The 21,070-nt window shown below is 45.9% G+C and overlaps 4 protein-coding genes across 6 annotated transcripts in view; 3 read left to right on the plus strand and 1 right to left on the minus strand.

Moving 5' to 3' along the window:
- The first annotated feature begins 1,157 nt into the window (after positions 1-1,157).
- Positions 1,158-7,061, plus strand: ppox (protoporphyrinogen oxidase). Of its 3 annotated transcripts, XM_057044195.1 has the most exons (14): positions 1,430-1,574; positions 3,058-3,144; positions 3,412-3,546; positions 3,628-3,743; positions 4,279-4,411; positions 4,538-4,682; positions 4,841-5,034; positions 5,263-5,323; positions 5,430-5,548; positions 5,627-5,740; positions 5,991-6,140; positions 6,220-6,262; positions 6,348-6,489; positions 6,582-7,061. In XM_057044195.1, the coding sequence occupies exons 1-13, from the start codon at positions 1,542-1,544 to the stop codon at positions 6,482-6,484; spliced, it is 1,467 nt and encodes a 488-aa protein (XP_056900175.1). In that variant the 5' UTR covers positions 1,430-1,541; the 3' UTR covers positions 6,485-6,489; positions 6,582-7,061. The 3 variants fall into 3 exon arrangements, with proteins under 3 accessions (XP_056900176.1, XP_056900175.1, XP_056900174.1); XM_057044196.1 differs by lacking the exon at positions 1,430-1,574 and adding an exon at positions 1,158-1,302 and having other exon boundaries at positions 6,348-7,061; XM_057044194.1 differs by having other exon boundaries at positions 6,348-7,061.
- Positions 7,062-7,484: 423 nt separating this feature from the next.
- On the minus strand, positions 7,485-11,364 carry rbm42 (RNA binding motif protein 42). The gene is made up of 12 exons (XM_057044197.1): positions 11,129-11,364; positions 10,751-10,807; positions 10,281-10,410; positions 10,043-10,112; positions 9,899-9,952; positions 9,569-9,723; positions 8,871-9,041; positions 8,582-8,698; positions 8,303-8,420; positions 7,990-8,087; positions 7,793-7,889; positions 7,485-7,712 (listed from the first exon to the last, which is right to left on the minus strand). Exons 1-12 carry the CDS (start codon positions 11,347-11,349, stop codon positions 7,600-7,602), a joined length of 1,401 nt encoding a protein of 466 aa, XP_056900177.1. The 5' UTR covers positions 11,350-11,364; the 3' UTR covers positions 7,485-7,599.
- Positions 11,365-11,956: 592 nt separating this feature from the next.
- fbl (fibrillarin) lies at positions 11,957-18,279 on the plus strand. Its single transcript, XM_057044201.1, has 9 exons — positions 11,957-12,074; positions 13,508-13,615; positions 13,701-13,862; positions 14,487-14,581; positions 14,935-15,105; positions 15,454-15,586; positions 15,851-15,963; positions 16,196-16,341; positions 17,968-18,279. Exons 1-9 carry the CDS (start codon positions 12,065-12,067, stop codon positions 17,990-17,992), a joined length of 963 nt encoding a protein of 320 aa, XP_056900181.1. The 5' UTR covers positions 11,957-12,064; the 3' UTR covers positions 17,993-18,279.
- A 136-nt stretch (positions 18,280-18,415) lies between these two features.
- Positions 18,416-21,070, plus strand: part of dyrk1b (dual-specificity tyrosine-(Y)-phosphorylation regulated kinase 1B) — a 31,311-nt gene continuing 28,656 nt past the window's right edge. The window contains exon 1 of the mRNA XM_057044192.1: positions 18,416-19,077. The gene's annotated coding sequence lies outside the window, so the exon portion shown is untranslated. The remainder of the gene's footprint in view (positions 19,078-21,070) is intronic.

A 21,070-nucleotide genomic window follows, 5' to 3' on the forward strand; every position in this document is an offset into this window, starting at 1 on the left:
GTGTGCGTGTGTGTGTGTGTGTGTGTGTGTGTGTGTGTGTGTGTGAGACTGGACATGCTAATAAAGCGTGGCCTCAACACTTGGAATACTTCAGCAGCTAGTGGAGATGAGACTTATCTCTGGAAGGGAGGTAATGCCAGTTAATAAAGAAAGAAAATGGCAGAATGGCGTGCGGCCCCTCCCAGCAAGCCCATATAGGAGGCACAAATGGTCGCCTTGGTGGCCAATTAAGAATAATTTGGGATTGTTGATGTTTTCTCACAGTAATGGCACCCTGCCCATGAGGTGGGACACAACTGCCGTAACACAGACTCAGAGGACACAGACAGGTGAGAACATTAGAGGGTGTCTTCAGCAGGGACAGGGAGGCTGGTCAGAGTGGATGGAAGACAAATGGATGAAAGGCCCTTAGAGGCTGGAGGAGACCTGAGACTGGGGAGGATCCTCACCAGACAGCTGAGCTCCAGTCGAGTTAATCTCTAGATGTGCAAAGCTGGTGGAGAGATGAGATATAACAGCTGGAATGGCAGCAACAGCTGGAGCAAAGCATTAACTCAGGGGGCTGACTGCAACTGAAGGCCACACTTTTAATAAGGAAAAGTGACAAAATGTGGAAAGGTTCAAATTCAAGAAGTAGGAACACATTTGTAAGGCAGAAGCAACAATAACAGAATAGTGAAAGGAACCTCAACCAATGAAGGTGAAAGCAGTAGCAGCCAGACTCACTTTGATGAGACTGATGCACAAAAGTGAAGCAAATGACGGCCAGAAACCTCCGAATTCATCCGTCACAGATTTATCATCACATTTGTAATGCAATGTTTTACTCTTAAAATGATTAAGGGGAAGTGTTACTATTTTGTTGCCTGAGGGCAGCACCATGGTAGAGAGAGCTCACACCTTCTGTTAAACACCCTGCACACAAGCAACATTTACAGCACATTCCTGGACCATTCTTTCCGGATCCACCTTTGCGACATTGCTTATTGTGTAGTGATGAAGGTCCAAACAAATGGATCCATCACTCATTCTGGAGGTGCTATCGGCCTTGTAGCCCATGGAACAAATATTCACACAGATGTTAAAGTTCTCATCAGCTGTGGTGCAGCTCCACTGTCACCTACATGGAATACAACAAATACGGCACAGAGAGGTTTCCATGCCAACCAGCAGGGGGCAGTGATCGTGGAGTCTGTCCCTCGGTTATCAGCAGAAGGAGACAGCTGGACTCGGTTTTACGAACGGTTCTTTTGGAACCTTGTGAAGTACCGAAGCTTTTCTCTGTGAAACTCTGCATTAAAGGTAAGTGGTAGTAACGGGGGGCATATTTAGAGCAGAGACCTACCCCCGCGGTGTTGTTAAAGCCGCCGCCGCCGCAGCAGCACAGGCAGCCGTCAGGTGTCTGCTTCCGCTCTGGGCTCGGTTCTGAGCTCGGTTCTGAGCTCGGTTCTGAGCTCCTTATTGTTGCTATTTCCTGATTGTCCTGATGACAAAGTTGACCTTTGCTTTCCTTGTTAAATATTGCATTCTAATGTCTGCATATGGCGATTTATGACTGTCTGAAAAGTTGCCAGGTAAGTAAAAGATAAAAAGGTTCGTAATAGATTACTGCAATTGCATTTAAACTCCATTATTGACATTTAAAATGGACTGAATTTGTCTTTGTGGACAACTGAGAGGGAGAGACGGGTCTACTAAACTGTTCCATATCATTCTCAACAGACCCTCACACACCCTTCAACACTGTTATCACCCATCTGTCAAACCTTACTGGTTAATCTGGGAGGTTCTGTTAGCGCCCATCTGTCAAACCTTACTGGTTAATCTGGGAGGTTCTGTTAGCGCCCATCTGTCAAACCTTACTGGTTAATCTGGGAGGTTCTGTTAGCGCCCATATGTCAAACCTTACTGGTTAATCTGGGAGGTTCTGTTAGCGCCCATATGTCAAACCTTACTGGTTAATCTGGGAGGTTCTGTTAGCGGCCATCTGTCAAACCTTACTGGTTAATCTGGGAGGTTCTGTTAGCGCCTATATGTCAAACCTTACTGGTTAATCTGGGAGGTTCTGTTAGCGCCCATATGTCAAACCTTACTGGTTAATCTGGGAGGTTCTGTTAGCACCCATATGTCAAACCTTACTGGTTAATCTGGGAGGTTCTGTTAGCGCCCATATGTCAAACCTTACTGGTTAATCTGGAGGTTCTGTTAGCGCCCATATGTCAAACCTACTGGTTAATCTGGGAGGTTCTGTTAGCGCCCATATGTCAAACCTTACTGGTTAATCTGGGAGGTTCTGTTAGCGCCCATGTCAAACCTTACTGGTTAATCTGGGAGGTTCTGTTAGCCCATCTGTCAAACCTTACTGGTTAATCTGGGAGGTTCTGTTAGCACCCATATGTCAAACCTACTGGTTAATCTGGGAGGTTCTGTTAGCACCCATATGTCAAACCTTACTGGTTAATCTGGGAGTTCTGTTAGCGCCCATATGTCAACCTTACTGGTTAATCTGGGAGGTTCTGTTAGCGCCCATCTGTCCAAACTTACTGGTTATCTGGGAGGTTCTGTTAGCGCCCATATGTCAAACCTTACTGGTTAATCTGGGAGTTCTGTTAGCGCCCATATGTCAAACCTTACTGGTTAATCTGGGAGGTTCTGTTAGCGCCCATATGTCAAACCTTACTGGTTAATCTGGGAGGTTCTGTTAGCGCCCATATGTCAAACCTTACTGGTTAATCTGGGAGGTCTGTTAGCGCCCATATGTCAAACCTTACTGGTTAATCTGGGAGGTTCTGTTAGCGCCCATATGTCAAACCTTACTGGTTAATCTGGGAGGTTCTGTTAGCGTTACTGGGTAAGATGTTGTTAGCGCCCATCACTCATGGTTGAGAGCATTGGAGTGTGGTTGTTAATGTGTGATTAATGATCCACAGTTAATTATTTCATTCTGTGTAGCAATGTTAGATGGCTGGTCTGAGCTGGTCTGAGCTGGTCTGAGCTGGTCTGAGCTGGTCTGAGCTGGTCTGGTCTTTTGGTTATTAGAAATCTTTTTTCCAACAGCAAATGAAAACAGTCGCCGTCCTTGGAGGGGGCATCGCAGGCTTGGCAGCATCGTACTACCTCTGCAGGAGCCCCCAGGTGACCAAGGTAACGGAGCGCACGTGCACACACACACACACACACACACACACACACACACACACACACACACCACACACACACACACACACACACCGCCACCGTTTGCATATCTGAATACTCAGATTGGAGTGGATCTTTTGGAAGTTCTGAACGGCTGATGTTTCCTCTCACCATCCGCGTGTGAAAACAGGCCTGACCAGAGACAACACAAACTACTGTGATGTCCTGCTGATCATCTGGCCCTTTAGTGTCTTGGCTCTTCTGTGTTTGCAGGTCATTTTATTGGAGTCCAGTAGTCGTGTTGGAGGCTGGCTGAGCTCCACCAGGAGGCCAGATGGAGCTGTGTTTGAACACGGACCGAGAGGGATACGACCTGCTGGAGCAGTGGGGCGCAATACTCTCAACATGGTGGGTGGTCCTGATCAAGTAGGACATTTTAAATTAGTGATGCATCTAACAGACCGCATGCGTGTGTGTGAGTGTGTGTAGGTGGATGACCTGGGTCTGCAGGATGAGATTGTACCAGTTTCCTACAGCCACGTCGCCTCCAAGAACAGATATCTCTATGTCAACAAGGAGCTCCACAAGATGCCTTCAGGAATACGGTTAGATGGACAAGCAGCTGGGTTTAGTGGGGAAGACCTGCTGAAGGCACCAAGCTGTGATAGAATCTGTAGCCACAAGTGCTGGGACAGCTGCCTTCTCATGAACTTTAATGATGCTGGGAGTGTGGGCTCATTCTGCCAGGACCACATGGATGGCCAGGCCTCTCCCTCTCTCTCTCTCTCTCTCTCACTCTCTCGCTCCTCTCTCCCAGTATTCTACTGGGTTTCTCTCTCTCACTCTCACTCTCACTCCCAGTATTCTACTGGGTTTCTCTCTCTCTCTCTCTCACTCTCTCGCTCCTCTCTCCCAGTATTCTACTGGGTTTCTCTTGTCCTCTCTCTTCGTTATAAACCAGCATGAGGTAACTGGACAACTGGATCATCACGTTACCATGCTTGGATCCACTGAGCTTCTTGGAGCTGCTTGATCTTTATGCCCCTCTCACCCCTGTCCCAATACTTTTGGCTATATAGTGTATTTTAGTTTTTTGTGTAGTAAATTGACTTAAGTACAAATGTCCTTTCTTTGTTTTAGTGGACTTTTGCAAACTGTCCCACCGTTCTCTCGTCCCCTCCTCTTCAATCTTGTCAAGGAGATCCTGGTGAAGAAAGGCCAGGAGGACGATGAGACCATCCATTCCTTCTTTTGTCGAAGGCTGGGGAAGGAGGTTTGTTCAGATTATTTTCTGAACCATCTTAGATTCTTGCTGCTGTGCTAGCCGTTAGCCAGATGGCTGCTCTACGTCCACGCTTATACGTGTCTATTGTAATTCTTCCTCCTCCCGTGTGTGTAGTTTGCAGACATCGCCGTGGACAGTTTGTGTCGAGGGGTGTTTGCAGGCGACTGCAGGAAGTTGAGTGTGCGTTCTTGTTTTCCTCTTTTGTACAATGCAGAGCAGCGCAGAGGTTCGGTGCTGCTGGGAATGATGCTGGGCTCAGGTACGGCGCCGCTTCTACCGCCGGGTTGCATTTACTTAAAGGGTTAAAGATCCACAAGTGTTCAAGCAAACTGGCCTAATCCTTATTTTAATCATTAGAATCAAGCTTCCTGCTAGAAATAATTGTAATGCTGAAGTTCTCGATGTGCACCCTTGCAGGCCCCAGTCCCGTGGTGCCCCCTGGGCCCCTGGCCCTCAGATCTGTGAAGGAGTCGTGGGCTCAGTGGTCCCTGAGACGGGGAGTGGAGTCTCTCCCAGAATCCATCGCAGAGTTGCTGCAGCGCAGTGGGAAAGTGGAGCTTCACACCGATGCACCTGTTAAAGAGATTCATCCTTCAGCCTCGGATTGGAAGGTTGGGAGAACCGAGCTGCTCCTCTTTCACTCCTTTAACCCTGTCTGATTCAGAAGTGGTAAAGGAGGACCAGAAACATCCCTGCAGCGGTTTGGTTCTGTGCTGCTGGTTTAGGTTTCCCAGTAGATGAAGCAGAATAGCTCATTGAACCTTCAGCTACATTGATGCCACTGTTGGTAATGATTTTCTGGTGTGAAGGCTGCGAACATGACCAGTCTGTGTGTGTAGATCCGTCTGGAGGACGGCCTCATCTCAGCTGACCACATCATCTCTGCCCTGCCGGCCAAAGGCAAGTAGACAAGAGGAGAACTAGCTGATGAAGCTACAGACTGGTGCAGTTGAAAGTGTTGAAAGTGTTTTTCCACACAAGAAAACTGAGTGGTGGTCTCTTCCAGCTCTCTCCTCGGTTCTGCCCTCCTCCTGTCTACCTTTGACCCAACGGTTGATGGAGATTGAGACGGTGACGGTCGCCGTGGTGAATCTGGAATATGAGGGTTCTGTTCTGCCAGTGGAGGTGAGATCTTGGATCAGGATCTGAACAGGTTTTCTCAGTCTTTCACATGGAGACACTGAAGTCGTCCTTCTGTTTCAGGGGTTTGGTCATCTGCTCCCATCCTCAGAGGACCAGGCTGTACTGGGAGTGGTCTATGATTCTGTAGCCTTTCCTCAGCACAACAGACCTACTGGGGAGACCACCAGACTGACGGTATACAGCTGCAGTAACAGCGACCCCTACCGTCCACACTTGGACTTGTCATTGATACAGTCAGCAGGTTCTGGTGCCTCTCACGTTAGATCCAGATGAGCTTGCAGCTGTGTGTGTGTGTTTTATCTAAAGTGTATACTTTACCTTCCTGTGCTCCCTGATTTTGCTTTGGACAAACAGAAAAAGAAGTTATTGTTGCGGAATCACCTGACAGCGCGAGGGTGATCTGTAACGCTGATTTGTCTTCCAGGTGATGATGGGCGGGGCCTGGTTTCACAGAGCAGGTGGGTCTCTGGGAGCAGTAACGCAGGGGGATCTTCTGTCACGAGCCACTGAAGCCGTGCGCGATCACCTGGACGTGACTGCAGCACCCATCTGGAGTCACGTAGAGATTCAGAAGGTATGACAGATGTGTGCTGGTGTTCCGCCTGTGGTTCCTCTGTTATAAGGACAGTATTAACTACTTGTTGTTTTGTCAGGATTGTATTCCTCAGTATTATGAAGGACACGCTCAGAGAGTGGGTGAGTAAATGTCCTGTAAATCCTTCACCAGTGAACAGCTCTAAGATGGACAACGCTGTTATTATCAGATGTCTTTGTCTTTCAGAGTCCATGCGTAACTTCATAAAGAAGGAAAATCTGCCTTTATCGCTGATTGGCTCGTCCTACGATGGCGTGTCCGTTAATGATGTCATCTTCAGTGGACGCACGGCTGCGGAGGAGTTGTTGGGAGCAAACGTCTGATGGAGGTGTGAGCTTAAACCTTGCCTGGAGACAGTCAGACTGGCTCTGCTGCGTGGATGGGGAGATTCTGAAGGCAGTTGTTCTTGTGCCTCTCCAGAATATCGACCTTCAGGCCCACAGACTTCATAATCACCTCGTCTTTATGTGAAAAATTATGCCGCTGCAGTTGATTCTATTATTCAGATTTCTTTTCAAGGTTAGTTTCGTGGTGTAGAAAGTTCTTTTTCATACAGATCTGCAGGGACATGTGTTTGTGCCTTTTGAATGCTTTCTGACCCCAGAAAGGGTTCCACCTGCTGGACTGACTGGGTTAGTATCGGAGCAGCTGCTGGTAGTGCCGCGAGTCTGTGCTGGCAGGATTTCACGGGTCCAGACAACTACCGCACCAATGCAGGGACTCCGGTTCCAATTGTCATAATTAAATGGATATTATCTGACTGTTGGATGTGCTCTGATGTACAGTGCGTTTCTAAATGTTTGAAATGTATTTAAAAATAAGTATTTGAGCAAATCATGCTGTCTTATTGTCTGAAGGTTTTTAGATGGGTTTGGAAAATAAACAACTACTCATAACAAAGTTGTTGGTTTGGCTGTCGGAAGGTTAACTCAAGGAAAGTGCCAGTATCTTCACCCAGCAGGACCAGGCTGTCAGAACACTGAGGAGAAGCTCGGAGGCCTTCGTGTCTTGGTCAGCGGTACCTGGGTGGGCTCCTGGGCTGGTGGGTTCTCCGGTCCTGCCGGAGTCTGGCTGCAGGCAGCCCCGACAGCCATCAAGCTGATATTACAGCACATTGTTGCATCTGTTGGCACAAGATCTGAGCTGCTCCATGTGAGAAATTAGCACATCCAACTTTATTCATTACCGACAGTAGATTATAGCTAAAAGGACCACTGGAGGATTTATCATCGTTGTCACCTCTCGCTTCATACAATAATAAATATTTCTCTAAGAACATGAAAATAGAAATGTGTTTGGCAAATTACTGTTGAGAAGTCATAATTAGAAATAATCGTTTTATTTGAGGAGGGGCACCTAAAACCTAAACATCTTTATTTCCCCGTGGACGTAAACATCATCGCTATGCTGAGAAGTCGTGACGGTGAAGGTGAGGAAGTTATCTGAGGCCCAGTTTCTTCTTCTCCTTCTGTTTCTTGCGAACCACGTCCATGTTGCGGTCCTTCCACATGCTCTTCCTCAGTTTAATGGGACGGCTGCCAACATACTTCCCTGAACAAAGGAGGATCATTAAAGACATGTTTATACAACCTTCTAATGAAAGATGGCGTCGTGGGGGGGGGGGCACTGACCATTCATCTCCCTCATGGCTCTCACGTAGTCGTTTGGATCCTTGAAGCTGACAAAGCCGTAACCTTTGGTCTTTCCTGTCCGTTTGTCTCTCACCACCTGGAGACCAACGTGATTCTTTAAACATTTCTTGCCTGCACAAAGCAGAAGATCCTGCAGCAGGTTCCTGTCTGAGAAATGCACCCATTAAAAAAGGTACCTTAGCCTTGAGGAAGGATGGGTATCTGCTGAAGGCTCTGGCCAGAATGTCGTCATTGACTTCGTTACCAAGATCCCCACAGAAGATACGGAAATCATCTGTAACGTGAGGGAACAGCGTCAGGTATCCCCTTCAGCAGAGACCAGTCAAGGTCGCTTAGACGAGGTCAAATACTCGTTATATCCCATTCATTCAAAGAACAATAAATGTTGCTGCCTGAAGACAACACGTCCGCTTGGGTCAAGTGTCCATGAGCTGCAGGGATCGATGCAACCTTTGCCAACCTGCGCCTGACCAACAAAGAATTATTTACCAGTTTCCCAATCCAGCAAACTGGGGTCCTCCCAACTGATCCCAGCCGCAGTACGAATGCACTTCTTCACTTTCTCCACCTTCCCTTTCTTTTTGTCCTCTGTAACAACTTCTGCAGGCTTAAACACAGACACACAGAAAATCAATCACACAACACATTTTAAACCTTTTTTTTTTTTTGCATTTTACTGAGGCATAGAGATTATTCACATTGTGGAATTTCAGATAAAGACAATCAACATAGATGCAGAGACATGTGGAAAAGGGAAGGTTGATTTACCTCAGGGTGGGGGGGCTCTGGTTCAGGCCTGCTGGGTCTCATGGCGGTGATGCTGTCCTCCATTTCCTTCTTGAGTAGAGCAGCATGCTGTTCTGGAATGCGTGCTGCCAGTTCTTCCTGAAATGTCCACAGGAGACACACACCGGATCGTGAATCAGCAGGGGCAGACGACCGAGCCGATACACCCAGCCTATACACACCACGGCGGCAGCGTGGGTCACAACAAGCTTTACCGTAACGTCCGGTACCGCCGTCACCTGCGCTGACACACCAATCAAAACACACATACCATTCGACTTTGTCTGTGAACTCTGATGTCGACTCTTTTGAGTCCAACAGGGGCGGGGGGGGCGCAGTACACCGTGGGCGCAGCCTGGATGATTGATGGGGTTGGTTTGATGGGAGGGAGGGGCCCTTGTATTGTCGATGGATCCGACACCATGGAGACCATTTCTGAGACCTGCAGAAAACATTAACAGAGCTGTTGGGCCTCCACCAGTGTGAACCTCCACAAACACAGCAGTGTGGACCAGACTGTCATGTCATTCAATCAGATGCTTACAGTCACATAAGAAGAATGGAGGACTGTAGTTTTTAATATTTGGGGTTGTGTAACTGTATATGGCACGTGGTATCTATGCTCAAAACTTTTTCCCCCCATTTGTACCACTTTATTTGAAAACATAAATAAAAGATGAATAAAAGCATTGTAAGAAATAAAGTGCTGGTTAATCAATTATTCAGGGAAGGTGGTTTTTAAAAAAAAAAACATTTTGCTGTTGGTATGCATCATCTTTTCCAATCCCAATATAGTCCAAACCCGCCAATCATTTCCTCCTGCCTGTCATAACATTGTTTATTCGTGAAAGGAGTCTTCAGCTGAATCATGTAACCTATAGTGCAGAGCTATATGTAAATATCACTCGGTAGGTCAAAGCCCACAACAGAGTAGCTCAGCCCAAAATGCAAGGATCCCTGAGAACCCACCTGAGGAGCAGCAGTCATGTGCTGGATGGGCTGAGAGGCAAGCTGAGGTGTTGGGCCTTGCGAGGGTGGAGGGAGCACCATGGGAGGAGGAGGGGGAGGTCGAGGTAGAGGAGGTGCTACTGGAGGTGCACGCATCATCTGCAGCCTCTGACCACCTGCAAAACCATTTCATGTATTCAAGCTCTCATCACAGCCTCCCTCAGTCTGGAGTCTAAAAGAAAGACTCATATGACCATGGCTGAATACTGATCACTGAACAATAACCAGATTCTCATTCATCTCTTCATAATTCAATAAAGGGTGCCTCAGACAAAGAATCAGCCATCTTACTGGGTCTTTGCAGGATGTGTGGAACAAATGCTGGTCTCATCATGGGAGGCCGAACTGGAGGAATTGAAACAAAGGCATACACAGTGTTATACATATTTATAATGAGTCAAGCAATAAATGCTCACACATGTGTGCAATAATTACCTGGTCCAACAAAGCTTGGTGGGGGAGGACCACCAAAACTAGCTGCTCTTGCTTCCAATGTCTGTTGAACCTATGAAAGAGAAACAGGTAAAATGATAAGGATACAAACTGACACTCAGGGTGGTATTTATACACTCCCCAATGTGCACGTTGTATTAGCAAAGATGCTGTTTAGCTTTCTCTGCAGGACACCCCTAAGGGCGTCTACTGACACCCTTGTTGTTAACAAAGTACAAACCTGTCTGTAGGTGTTAGTTCCTATGATGGGTCGCACTACAGCTGGCAGAGGAAGAGCTACTGGCACTGCCTCCAAGATAGGGGTACTTCCAGACACTGTTATTGGACCACCAAGAACTTCCTGCTCAAAACTGCAGCAAAAATCCAGATGGTTATTAATATACTAATAATACTCACATGGTATATCAAACATGTAAGGGTGCACCTATATGCCTTTTCCTTAATGTCTCTGTTTCAGACACAATATTATAGTGAAATATTTATCTGTGCAGTGAAACAGAAGCAATTTTCCGGTGATTCATACAGAACCTGGATGAATCTAAATGGATAATTATCAATGCACATTTTATCAGGTGAAGCATCACTTCATCGTTAACACAGTGCGGTACATGCTAGACCAACATTGCTTCCTGTTGCATGGTGTAATTACGATGGTAATAATGGACGGGTTCAGGTAAAGGTTGTACTCACAGAGCCATCTCAGCCTCCATCTCTTTCAAACGCTCCTCGCCTGATTTCACCGCCATGCTGTGAGCATAATAAACAAGAGGACAAGCCAAAAGATGCCACTTTATTTAACTTCCGAATAATAAAACTTCGCTGTCATTTGGCACTTAACTTCGAATTTTCTGGAACTATTAAAACTAGTATTGCTAGGAAGGCAAAGGTGTTTTATTAATCATGACAGAACAGTTTATTTGATGTGCATTGGACATTTAGCTAGGACACAAAAACCTGGCTACGCTAGTACCGAAGCACAAATGTCACGGTGAGATGTATTTATGGGGTGCTTGCTGTGCATATCGACACAACTACTTAAACTAAAGTGTGATTAACGGAATATCTAACCTGATTTTAGTCCTGCGATCGCGTCGATGTCTTCTTCTTCGTCTCCCTCGTAATTCTTCTTCTTGTTCGTGCTCTTCTTCTTCCTCTTCTTCGTGGTCTTTTTCTTCTTCTTCTTTGATGGCTGTACAAAACGCGCAATCCTGCCCTCTGGCATTAAAAAGCTCCACTACTGCGCTAGTAACCAGTTTATTCTTCTTTTTGATTTGATTGGCAGTTGGCATCCCATTTGATGGCGCACTACTGTCACCTATCAGACTTTTTTATATTCATACAAATAAAAAGAAAAAAAAGTTAGTCTTCTTCAAAAGCCTTACGAAATATATGTCATTTTGACTTTCCTTAAAATACATAGTATATTACATTCTAATTTATTTCTTCGTAATATAGCTTTGAATACTTTCATCTTCATGTATTGATTTATTACATGAAGAGTTTCTGCATGATCAAAAAATGTTTTTCTTATTCTATATAGTGTATAATTAATTCTTTCTGATAAGGTTTACTGTTTGTGATCTGATTACTTGCCTAGACAAAATATCCTGGGTTGTGGTTTCTTAATCCCCAGGTACCCAAATAAGACACTCATTCCCTTTAAATCCATCCATCCATCCATCCATCCATCCATCCATCCATCCATCCATCCATCCATCCATCCATCCATCCATCCATCCACCAACTGGCAACTCTTTCAGGGACGTACCCTGCCTCCGCCCATATGCAGTGACCCTGAATGGGATACACCTGTCCAGAATAAAGGAGTAATAAAAGCAATACAGTACCGGAACAATGGGACTCCGCTACATTAGAGGGCGCTACAGGCGCCTGTGCTCCATTTAACCAACAGAAGAAGGCGAATCTCCGCGTGGTTTAGTGAGCGCAGCTTCACGCGAGAAGGAACACTCGTTCCGCGGACGCTTCGTCGTTACAACAACTAACATGCGACCAGGTATTGTATAAATATATATATATTGTGTATAGCTATTATTACCACCGCGTTCGCGTGTGTATACACCCATACACACACTGTGGGAATAATAAAATAATGTTAAGCATTGTTGTTACACGCAGCCAACGTTCTTGTGCGTGTTTCGCCTACGTTGCAACGTGCCCGAACTAACAAAGTCGATAGTTAGCGTTAAGTTATTAGCTTAGTCTCATAAGTAACACGTCGGATGAAACGTAGTTTAAACGTCCCAGACAACCGAGATCTTGGCTTGTGAAGACGATATTTAAAAGGTTAGGGCGCGGGCCTCGTGGTCTGAACCCACGTGTTGAGCTTCCGCCGAGGACAACCTGGCCAGACTAGCTAGAGAGGTTTCAGCCGTCAAACGTTCCTACACCTAAATCTGGAGACGGTTTCCCTCAAAAGTAATTTGCAAATGTGGCCTTCACTGTAAACGCTTGGGACTCGTGTCAGCGCCAGGATGAACTTGGCTAACAGAAAATTGAAGCAGTTTAAACTTCATTGTGACGTTCATAAATCATAATGATTGTCCAGATTAAGATTCGCAAAGTACCTGGCTGATCAGATTGGTGTGAATTAGTTGGTGTGGATTGTGGTTAAGATTCTTGTTCTTTTACCCTCCTATTTACTTACCTCCAGTGTAGTTGTGGGCTCCTCCATCATCCCTGAGTATTTTCTGACCTACTTGAGTTCATCTTAGAAATGCTACAGTCACTGTTGAATGATGCATCTCCTTCTACCTGCATCTCCTACCCAACTGTGCTGGACTGACTCAAAACATCTTTGCACAACTGTGTTGGAAGTTTCTGGGCTCTTGTACTGAGCATCTCAGCCATGGTTATTGTCCAGTCGCTGGTATGTTTTCTCTAGCGTCCAATTTTGACTTCCTCTTTACAGGGGCAGGTTGTGTCTGGACAGTCGTTTCATGGTGTCCAATTTTCCCAGCCTCGAATGTGTTAGCAGTATGAATGAGACACCCCAACATTCGAAACTGTTGCTGTGTCATCTGACTTTTTTTAAAATCTGGAACAATAAGAAATCTTGATTCCCACCAACAGGAATTGTGTGTGGTTGAATGGTGACTCCCAGTATACAGTTTTGGGACTGAGGGAACAATCGGTGACAACACTTTAACGTGAACAACTTGTAATAACAAAAACAACAATCCATGATAGTAAGCTATTATTTTCCTAGCACAGTGACCACAGCAGCCATGTTAGTGGCAGCTGGCGCAAACGGCGATACCTAGTGGTAAGTTTGGGTACTGATCCCGACCGGCAGGGCATCTCTGTTGCCAAGGTTTGATCATTGTGGGAAAGTGTCATGAATTTAAATATTAAAATGTTTCTCATGGGTTCCAGCTCAACATTTGTGGAAAAAGTATGCCAATGCCAAGAATGCTTTTTTTTTCTCAGGGTTTAGTCCTCGAGGAGGAGGACGAGGTGGTGGAGGAAGAGGAGGTGGAGGATTTAGAGGGGGCGGAGGAGGATTCGGAGGAGGAGGAGGATTCAGAGGAGGAAGAGGTGAGACTTGGCCTGTTCATTATGTTATTGTAGTGTTTGTGCGTTACAGTGGTGTACGGGTACATCATAATTTTAATCTTTTCAGGTGGAGGATTTGGCTCTCCAGATGGTGGTAGAGGAGGATTTCGTGGCCGAGGGGGTGGAAGGGGCACCCCGAGAGGACGGGGAGGTAGAGGAGGCCGAGGCGGCGGCAGGGGGGGCTTTGGAGGAGGCTTTAAGGTCTTGATTGAGCCACACAGACACGAAGGTTTGTATTAATCCCAATCATAATTTTGGTAAAGGAATGTAATCAAAGGGTTGTATGCATTGTGATTTCTGTTGGTTTGGCCTTTAGTGTCTTTGATCCGATCTCTAGTTTCACTTCCTGGTTTTCAGTGATCTGCTCTTTCACATGTGTTCAAACCACAGTAACACCTGCACATTCACAAATGATCTCATCTTACAAGGTTGGCACCAGCACATGAGCCTCTCTCACTGTAACGCTCTAGAAGCACCCAGATAGCACCCAGCCTTCACTATAAATGAGTAGTGAAGACTACTCATTTCAATTAGTGGCCAGGAGATTTAACCCAATGTTTAGAAATGTTCGGTTGACCTGAAATGGTGCCAGAAAAGTACAAAGGCGAGTGCTTCCTGGCAGGGAGTTGCATTAGTGAACCTAACTCCTGTAGTCAAGAAAGTTAACCAAACCTGTCAGCTAAATGTAGCTTTTACCTTGTTGGTCAGAACCCAGCAAATTCAATTCATTCATGTGTTCACCTGAGCGTGGTGGCCTTACATTTGAGACAGAACACATTGATTATGGGATTTATTCACTAATTCCTGGATGATGCTGGTTGTTGTTGTACTGACTGCCTTTGTGTTTGTTTAGGAGTGTTTATTTCTCGGGGGAAGGAAGATGCACTTGTGACAAAAAACATGGTGGTGGGAGAGTCTGTGTATGGGGAAAAGAGGATCAGTGTTGAGGTAAGATCATGTTTGTTCTACTTTAATCTTGGAGAAAACTGGAGTTGTGTTGTATTCTGGGCAGGAAAAAAAACGATACATTGATGTGTTTAGAGGAGCCGGGACGCTCTGTTCACCTCCAGTTTAACACAATGTGGCATCCTTCTAAAGTCAGTTCAAAACGCGGAGAATAAAGTTAATTTTTAGAAGAGGCGTTGTCTGTCTAACGTAACGTAAATTAAAAATTTAAGGGGAGGTGTGGTTTTAAGGCCACTCAACAGGGTCTGCACTCACATGTTCTAAGCCAGCGGGTAAATGACCTTTGTGTTTTCTCAAAGGTTAAAATAGTCAAATTAGATGATTATTTTTTTTAGGAAGGAGAGACAAAGATTGAATACAGAGCCTGGAATCCATTCCGCTCCAAGTTGGCTGCAGCTATTTTGGGAGGAGTGGACCAGATCCATATCAAGCCTGGAGCAAAGGTCATGTACCTGGGAGCTGCCTCCGGCACCACAGTGTCTCATGTTTCTGACATAGTCGGTCCAGTGAGTACATTTTATCTTTGATTTGTTCAGACCTGTATAAATCTGTTTTTTTTCCTGTTTCTAACCTGCATTTGCATGTTGGTGTATTCATTTTGATGCATAAATGGCTTCACTTGTTGTTGTTGTTAAATCAGTTTTTGAAAGGTTGGTTTAGTTTGTTTAATGAAAATGTCTGCTGCGTGAACAAGTAACAAGTAAATGCCTGTTTGAGTTTGGCACAAGATTTGTTAAAGAAACCAACCTCAGAAGACTCTGGTGCTGATCCAGATCTGATTACACCGACAGTTTAAATGTAAACTCAGTGTGTGAAGAGATGCACAGAATTAATCCGGATATCTCAAACCACAGGAAGGTTTGGTCTACGCGGTGGAGTTTTCCCATCGATCCGGTCGTGATCTCCTCAATGTGGCCAAGAAACGCACCAACATCATTCCAATTATCGAAGATGCTCGTCACCCACACAAATATCGGATGTTGGTCGGTAAGTCAAAGCGTTCAGGCACACAGACACAAGCTGTTTTTTCTGTGTGTTCTTGAGACCGTGAGAATCCCATGATTTCCAGGTCCTTGTTTGTTTGTGTGTCAGCCATCAGGCCTGTATAGAGTAAGAGGCTAGAAACAGCTTTACAAGTCATTTACATAGCAAATGAACATTCGACAATGATTACAGGAGACCCTAACCCATCTCAGGTCACCTCTCATGTCAACTAATGTTTTTAATGCGAGGGCCGTGTCCTCTCCGTAGGTATGGTGGATGTGATTTTTGCTGATGTTGCCCAGCCTGACCAGACGAGGATCGTTGCTTTGAACGCTCACAACTTCCTGAAGAACGGAGGACACTTTGTCATCTCCATAAAGGTACGACAGTGAAGCTCCTGAAATGTTCTCCTAGTGTTTGTCCTAGCTGTGGCTGCTGTGTCCTGTCCTACAGTATCCACATCATGTAGTGGAAACAAGTTGTTACTCGTGGTTAGTTTGTGCAAGGAGGAATATCGCTAGAACCCTACAAACCCATAATGTAAAGGCAGCAGTGTGGTTACTGTGTTCCAATTCTTCTTTTTTCTAATGCTGCGTTCCCCCCTCCCTCCAGGCTAACTGTATAGACTCAACCGCGGCTCCAGAGGCAGTCTTTGCGTCTGAGGTGAAGAAAATGAGTGCAGAGAACATGAAACCACAAGAACAGCTCACGCTAGAACCCTATGAGAGAGACCACGCTGTGGTGGTGGGCATCTACAGGTATGCAAATGTCCGATTTATCAAAGATGTAACAAGGTAGAAAATGGGTCATCCAGGTTTGAATTTAGCCTTTTTACTTTGGTGTCGGGGTGTGACCTGATTTCAAATCTATGCCGAAATGTTATACGTAAACCTTTTTGTAATCCTTCCACCCAATAAAGTTTAATTAAAGAAGGAGTTTTGGTAAAGAGAATGTTTCCATGTGTGCAGCATCCAAAATCCCATCGTGTGTGTGACCTGCCTGCACGAACACGACCATCGATTTTTGTTTCAGCTACACATAACCATTTTGGGCCTCCGGATGCTCTACTTGGTTTTTAGCGCTCTGTTTTGTGACAGCCTGTAACGGTGTGCCTGCTTCTTTTAAATCTGAAGAACATCCAAGGAGCAGTTGTGCTGTTTTCTGCTTGCTGCTTCCTCCATCTGTGTAGTTAGAAGATGGAAAATACGTGAATATAGGTCTTTTTTTAAAATTCAACTTTATAGTGGCGTTATCAAACTCCTGATCGACCGCCTCTGGTGTGGCACAGTCATATTTAATTCCAACAAAGCCTTGCGTGAAAGTAAAGGCACCACACATTTGGTTGCTTGAACATTAGTTTGGCGTAGGCGTAACTAAATATGTGGTCTGTAATTCCGCAGACTCGAGTCGGAACACAGAAGCTGAGCCAAGAGGAGGGCTTTTTAAACAATAGCATGTTTTGTTGGTTACCTTTTTAAATGCTAATTCCATTTGTCAGCTTACTTTCTGAATCACAAATAGACTGTCGTACTCTTTGCTTCAGCAGCGACGCATGTGTGACTCATGGCTGTTGTTGCCGTGGCGTCTGAGCTGATTGTGTGCAACAGCTGTGTTGAGTAGACGGTGCGCAAAGGTTGACAGCTATGCCATTACTTTACATTTTGAGCTCATGTTGTGGGTCAGTGGTAATGGCCCACACAGAAAAGATGCAATGTGTAAAAAGTGTGAAAGATCTGCGATACCTCTCCTTCACACAGCGAGGGTGGAGCAGCCGCTCACTGAAGGAGCTGCCCAGTGCTGTCAGGGTGTCCTGTAGGGGGTGGGATGTGTTGTTCAACATGGATGACAGCTTCGCTATCATCCTCCCGTTTCCCACCACCTCCACTGAGTCCAGGGGACATCCCAGGACAGAGCTGGCCCTCCTTACCAGTGGTGGTGCATTTCTGGGAACATGCCTGGCTCACCTGTGCTGATGAAGAGAGCCAGTATTTCACTGGCACTTCACCTTTCCCACATAATTCCGGGACACAGCTGCAGGAATGCTGCTGATTCTTACTAAACTGATGGGTCTTGTCCTCTACTCAGGCCCACGTGTCCTCTCCTTCCACCCAGCTCTGCTCACTTTGACTACTTTTTTGGGCTGGAGTTAAACTTTGGGTTTCAGAAGCACTGTAATGTACCATGCACAGAGTAATCAGTCCAGTGAACACGTGAATCTTTACTAATGTTTGAGTAGCTTTTTTAACCTGATGGAGTTACTGTCTTTCTTAGAGTACTACAAAGAACAGTGATTGGTCCCAAAGTCCTGAAAATAATCCCCTTATTGAGGTTGATGGTCCATGTACTTGGTGAAAGTTTAACCAGTTCTCCTGTCTCTTCCTCAGACCTCCTCCCAAGCAGAAGAAATGAAGTGTGGACAGATGTTCCTTTGGATGTTGAACCATCTACTTTTTGTATCCACCATGCCCATTGTTGCCCTCATAACATGAGAGATGCTTGGAACTGTTGGATGTTTTATGTACATTTTCTATATTTGTTTATTTTTATTGGTTTGTCTTTCATTTAGCCAGACTTTAGCTTCTCCAGACTATAAGCAACCTTTTCTGAAAACTAGTTGCCATCCCAGAAGATGGCCAAAGTATTAAATTGTTGCTTTTCCTGCGGGACGGTAATAAATTTCATTTGGCGATAACAAACTGTTGTCCTCGTTTGCGTCTTTATTCCATGACAAGCGGGAAGGTTTTAGTTTAAGTTTGAGATTAAGCGGCGCTCGCGCCGTTTTTGGCAGCCATTTTGTGGGAATTTTCTCTGGAACGCGCCTGACTCGCCTGGAGTCGGGAGCGCGCCCGGGATGCATCCCCCTCTCATTTTACCGATATAACCATCACTGAGGGAATGGCCGGCATTCCGAGCCCTGCCAGTGCCTGTACAAATACAAGTCGTTTTTCTGCCTGTCTGCCTGCCATGTCCAGCAGCCCAGTCAGCGGTCTTCCCCGCACAGCAGCCTGCGTTTGGACGGTCTTCATCCAAATCTCGATGGCATTTTATTAGACAGCGAGCCGTTAGCAAATGGCTAACCAGCGATTAGCGTCTAGCCTTTAAATTTTCAGTCCGAGGGGAATATTGGGAATCACCTCTGCCAAGATGATCTTCTGTGTGCCAGATATATAATCAGAAATAAGACAGCGCTTGGTGGAGAGAAGAAAGGCGCCGAAGAGGTGGTCGGAGCGGCGGGCTGCCCACCTACCCGTAGGTTAGCCGTCCTCCCCTGGCAGCCCCCGTCCTGCTCTCACCTTCGGAGGAAATAACATATTGACTGGAGACTAATCTCGTCGGAATTTTATCGCCCAACGGTCCTACTACATACTTGGATTTTTTTTTGGCTGTAGGAGAAGGAAGATATACCCAGGGGAGGGGGCTCGGTTCCTGTGGACGTAGGGAGAAGGTTCCGAACATGGCTGCTGCGGGGAACTCGGTTCGACGCACCGCCTGAGGTAAGGCTCGGTCGGTCCACATTGTGCTGGTCATGTATGAAGGCAGAGCAACGGTGGTCGGGACTGAATTTAAATGCCAGTCCTGGGATCGTGCGTGCTGATGCACCCCAGAACGCGGCGTTGCCCCTTCGCGCACCGAACCGGCCTCTCGTCAATTATTCTAAGCGGTTTCTTAACGGATGCGACATATAGGTTAATCTGGGCGATATCCACACTGACAATAGCTCGACAGTTGCATGACCATCGTCTGAGAGGCTAGTTACCGGGTCCCGGTGTTGCCCGTCATCGCGGCAGCACCGTCCTGAAGTATAGCTGCCATGTATGGCTCAGGCTGCATCTGCACATACACATACTGTAGGAGGAACCATAGGGTGATCGACGTGTCGCCGTCCACCCAAGCTCATCTGCAAAGGCACTGTGACCTGGACGTTGTCGCACCACAGCGACAGAAATGTGGAAGCGTGCCGGCGGACGAGCCCGGAGGATGAATGGGCGTGTTGCTGTATGGTCCACATCGGCTGCAGCCTTTCTCCGTGCACCTGTAGGTGACACCATGGCAGAAGCATGAACACACTGGTCCCGCAGCCCTGCACGATCTTAACATCAGCCATTACCTCGGCGTCATCCCCGGCCTTTACCCTGCCCTAGAGCACAGGGACACGCACGGGTACCGGCTTCCTCAGTGCCGCTGAGCAGCTATAGGTGCTGCTGAAGAATCCTGACCTGGCAGCCGCAATCCCCCTATATGTTTGGTTCTAAAAGACGCATTTTTACAGACAAGTCGGTGCATGCATGGATGCATATATATATATATATATATATTATATATATATATATATACACACACACACACACACACACACACAGCATTGCGGCAATTTCAAAGAAACAGAGCACAGGGCTCCATGGCATCCAAGCCCCAAGACGTGGCTTCATTTAAAGACTGAGTTTCGTCTGCGGTGCACCTTCTAACGTGGAGGGGCAGGAGACAAGATCGAGAACTCGCCATGTAGAGATGCAGATATACCGGGGAGAGATACTTGCATGGCAGTTTTCTTTTCAGACTCGCAGCCGAGGACATGAGGAGGATGATAAAGAAGGAAGTTTGTGTTAAAGCAGGCGCCATGAAAGTGAGGGATGCAGACAAACATCAGAATGCCTTTGCTGCATTGATTGGGGCTTGCTGACGCCACCTGCTGGACAATGTTGGTATCAGCGCTGCCCTTCAATCAACACGGTGGAACATGCAGAGTTCGCCCATTGCCAGACAGGTTTTGCAGATGGTTTTATGTGGTCAAAACCAAAACCAAGACCAGTAGGACTTACCTTTGCTTTAGGCCTAATATCATTACACCACGATTAGATGGGATATAGGAGTTTGTATAGTTTACGTGCCTATAAACTGTCTTTATAGAGCTCTATTTGCTTTCTATTGCATTTTCAGAACAGAATTCCAAATACTTAGCTTATAATATTTAGATAAACATTAAAACATTGTCTTCTCACTCCTAACCCATGCTAATCTAATACAGTCACAGTTAGAGGAATTCAAGTTAAAAATTAATGATTTCATGATTGTGATTAAAACTACATGTATGAACAAAAGAGCTTTTGCTATTGTGTTGGGTGTGGTGGGAATGCTTGACCAGTGATGGTAGATCCAAACACTCGTACTTTCAGAGGTTTAATGCTTAATGTCACACTTTGACAGCTAATGTCTGTTTTCCAAGCAGGCGCACCGTATCCTGATGAAGAGCCTGTATATTGAATCGATGTTCCACAGATGCACTGTGGAACACATGTCGTGTATGAAAACTGAAGGTTTTGGACACGAATGGGAGCGTTTACAATGTGCAGTCTTGCCGTGTTTTTTTCTAATCATAAAAACACTGTTTTTGTCAAGTGATGAAGTTGCATTTTAACTTTTCTCTCATTTCAGCAAACAGAATATTGGAAATGTAATTGGACGGGCGGTATTTTTATTTGCTGTGCA

This window comes from Takifugu flavidus, chromosome 10 (genome assembly GCF_003711565.1).
Source record: "Takifugu flavidus isolate HTHZ2018 chromosome 10, ASM371156v2, whole genome shotgun sequence".
Lineage (NCBI taxonomy): Eukaryota > Metazoa > Chordata > Actinopteri > Tetraodontiformes > Tetraodontidae > Takifugu > Takifugu flavidus.

What these genes read in the sequence shown, in the direction of transcription:
- rbm42 (XM_057044197.1), bottom strand. Translation starts at nt 11,349, where the DNA reads ATGCCAACTGCCAATCAAATCAAAAAGAAGAATAAACTGGTTACTAGC. An exon ending in TTTGCTGGATTGGGAAACTG is followed by an intron (nt 8,088 to 8,302) that starts GTAAATAATTCT and finishes CTCACGTTACAG; the next exon opens with ATGATTTCCGTATCTTCTGT. An exon ending in CATCCTTCCTCAAGGCTAAG is followed by an intron (nt 7,890 to 7,989) that starts GTACCTTTTTTA and finishes GTTGGTCTCCAG; the next exon opens with GTGGTGAGAGACAAACGGAC.
- ppox (XM_057044194.1), top strand. Translation starts at nt 1,542, where the DNA reads ATGGCGATTTATGACTGTCTGAAAAGTTGCCAG. An exon ending in GGGAATGATGCTGGGCTCAG is followed by an intron (nt 4,683 to 4,840) that starts GTACGGCGCCGC and finishes GCACCCTTGCAG; the next exon opens with GCCCCAGTCCCGTGGTGCCC. An exon ending in GTCACGTAGAGATTCAGAAG is followed by an intron (nt 6,141 to 6,219) that starts GTATGACAGATG and finishes TTGTTTTGTCAG; the next exon opens with GATTGTATTCCTCAGTATTA.
- fbl (XM_057044201.1), top strand. An exon ending in TTTCTGACATAGTCGGTCCA is followed by an intron (nt 15,106 to 15,453) that starts GTGAGTACATTT and finishes CTCAAACCACAG; the next exon opens with GAAGGTTTGGTCTACGCGGT. An exon ending in ACTTTGTCATCTCCATAAAG is followed by an intron (nt 15,964 to 16,195) that starts GTACGACAGTGA and finishes CCCTCCCTCCAG; the next exon opens with GCTAACTGTATAGACTCAAC.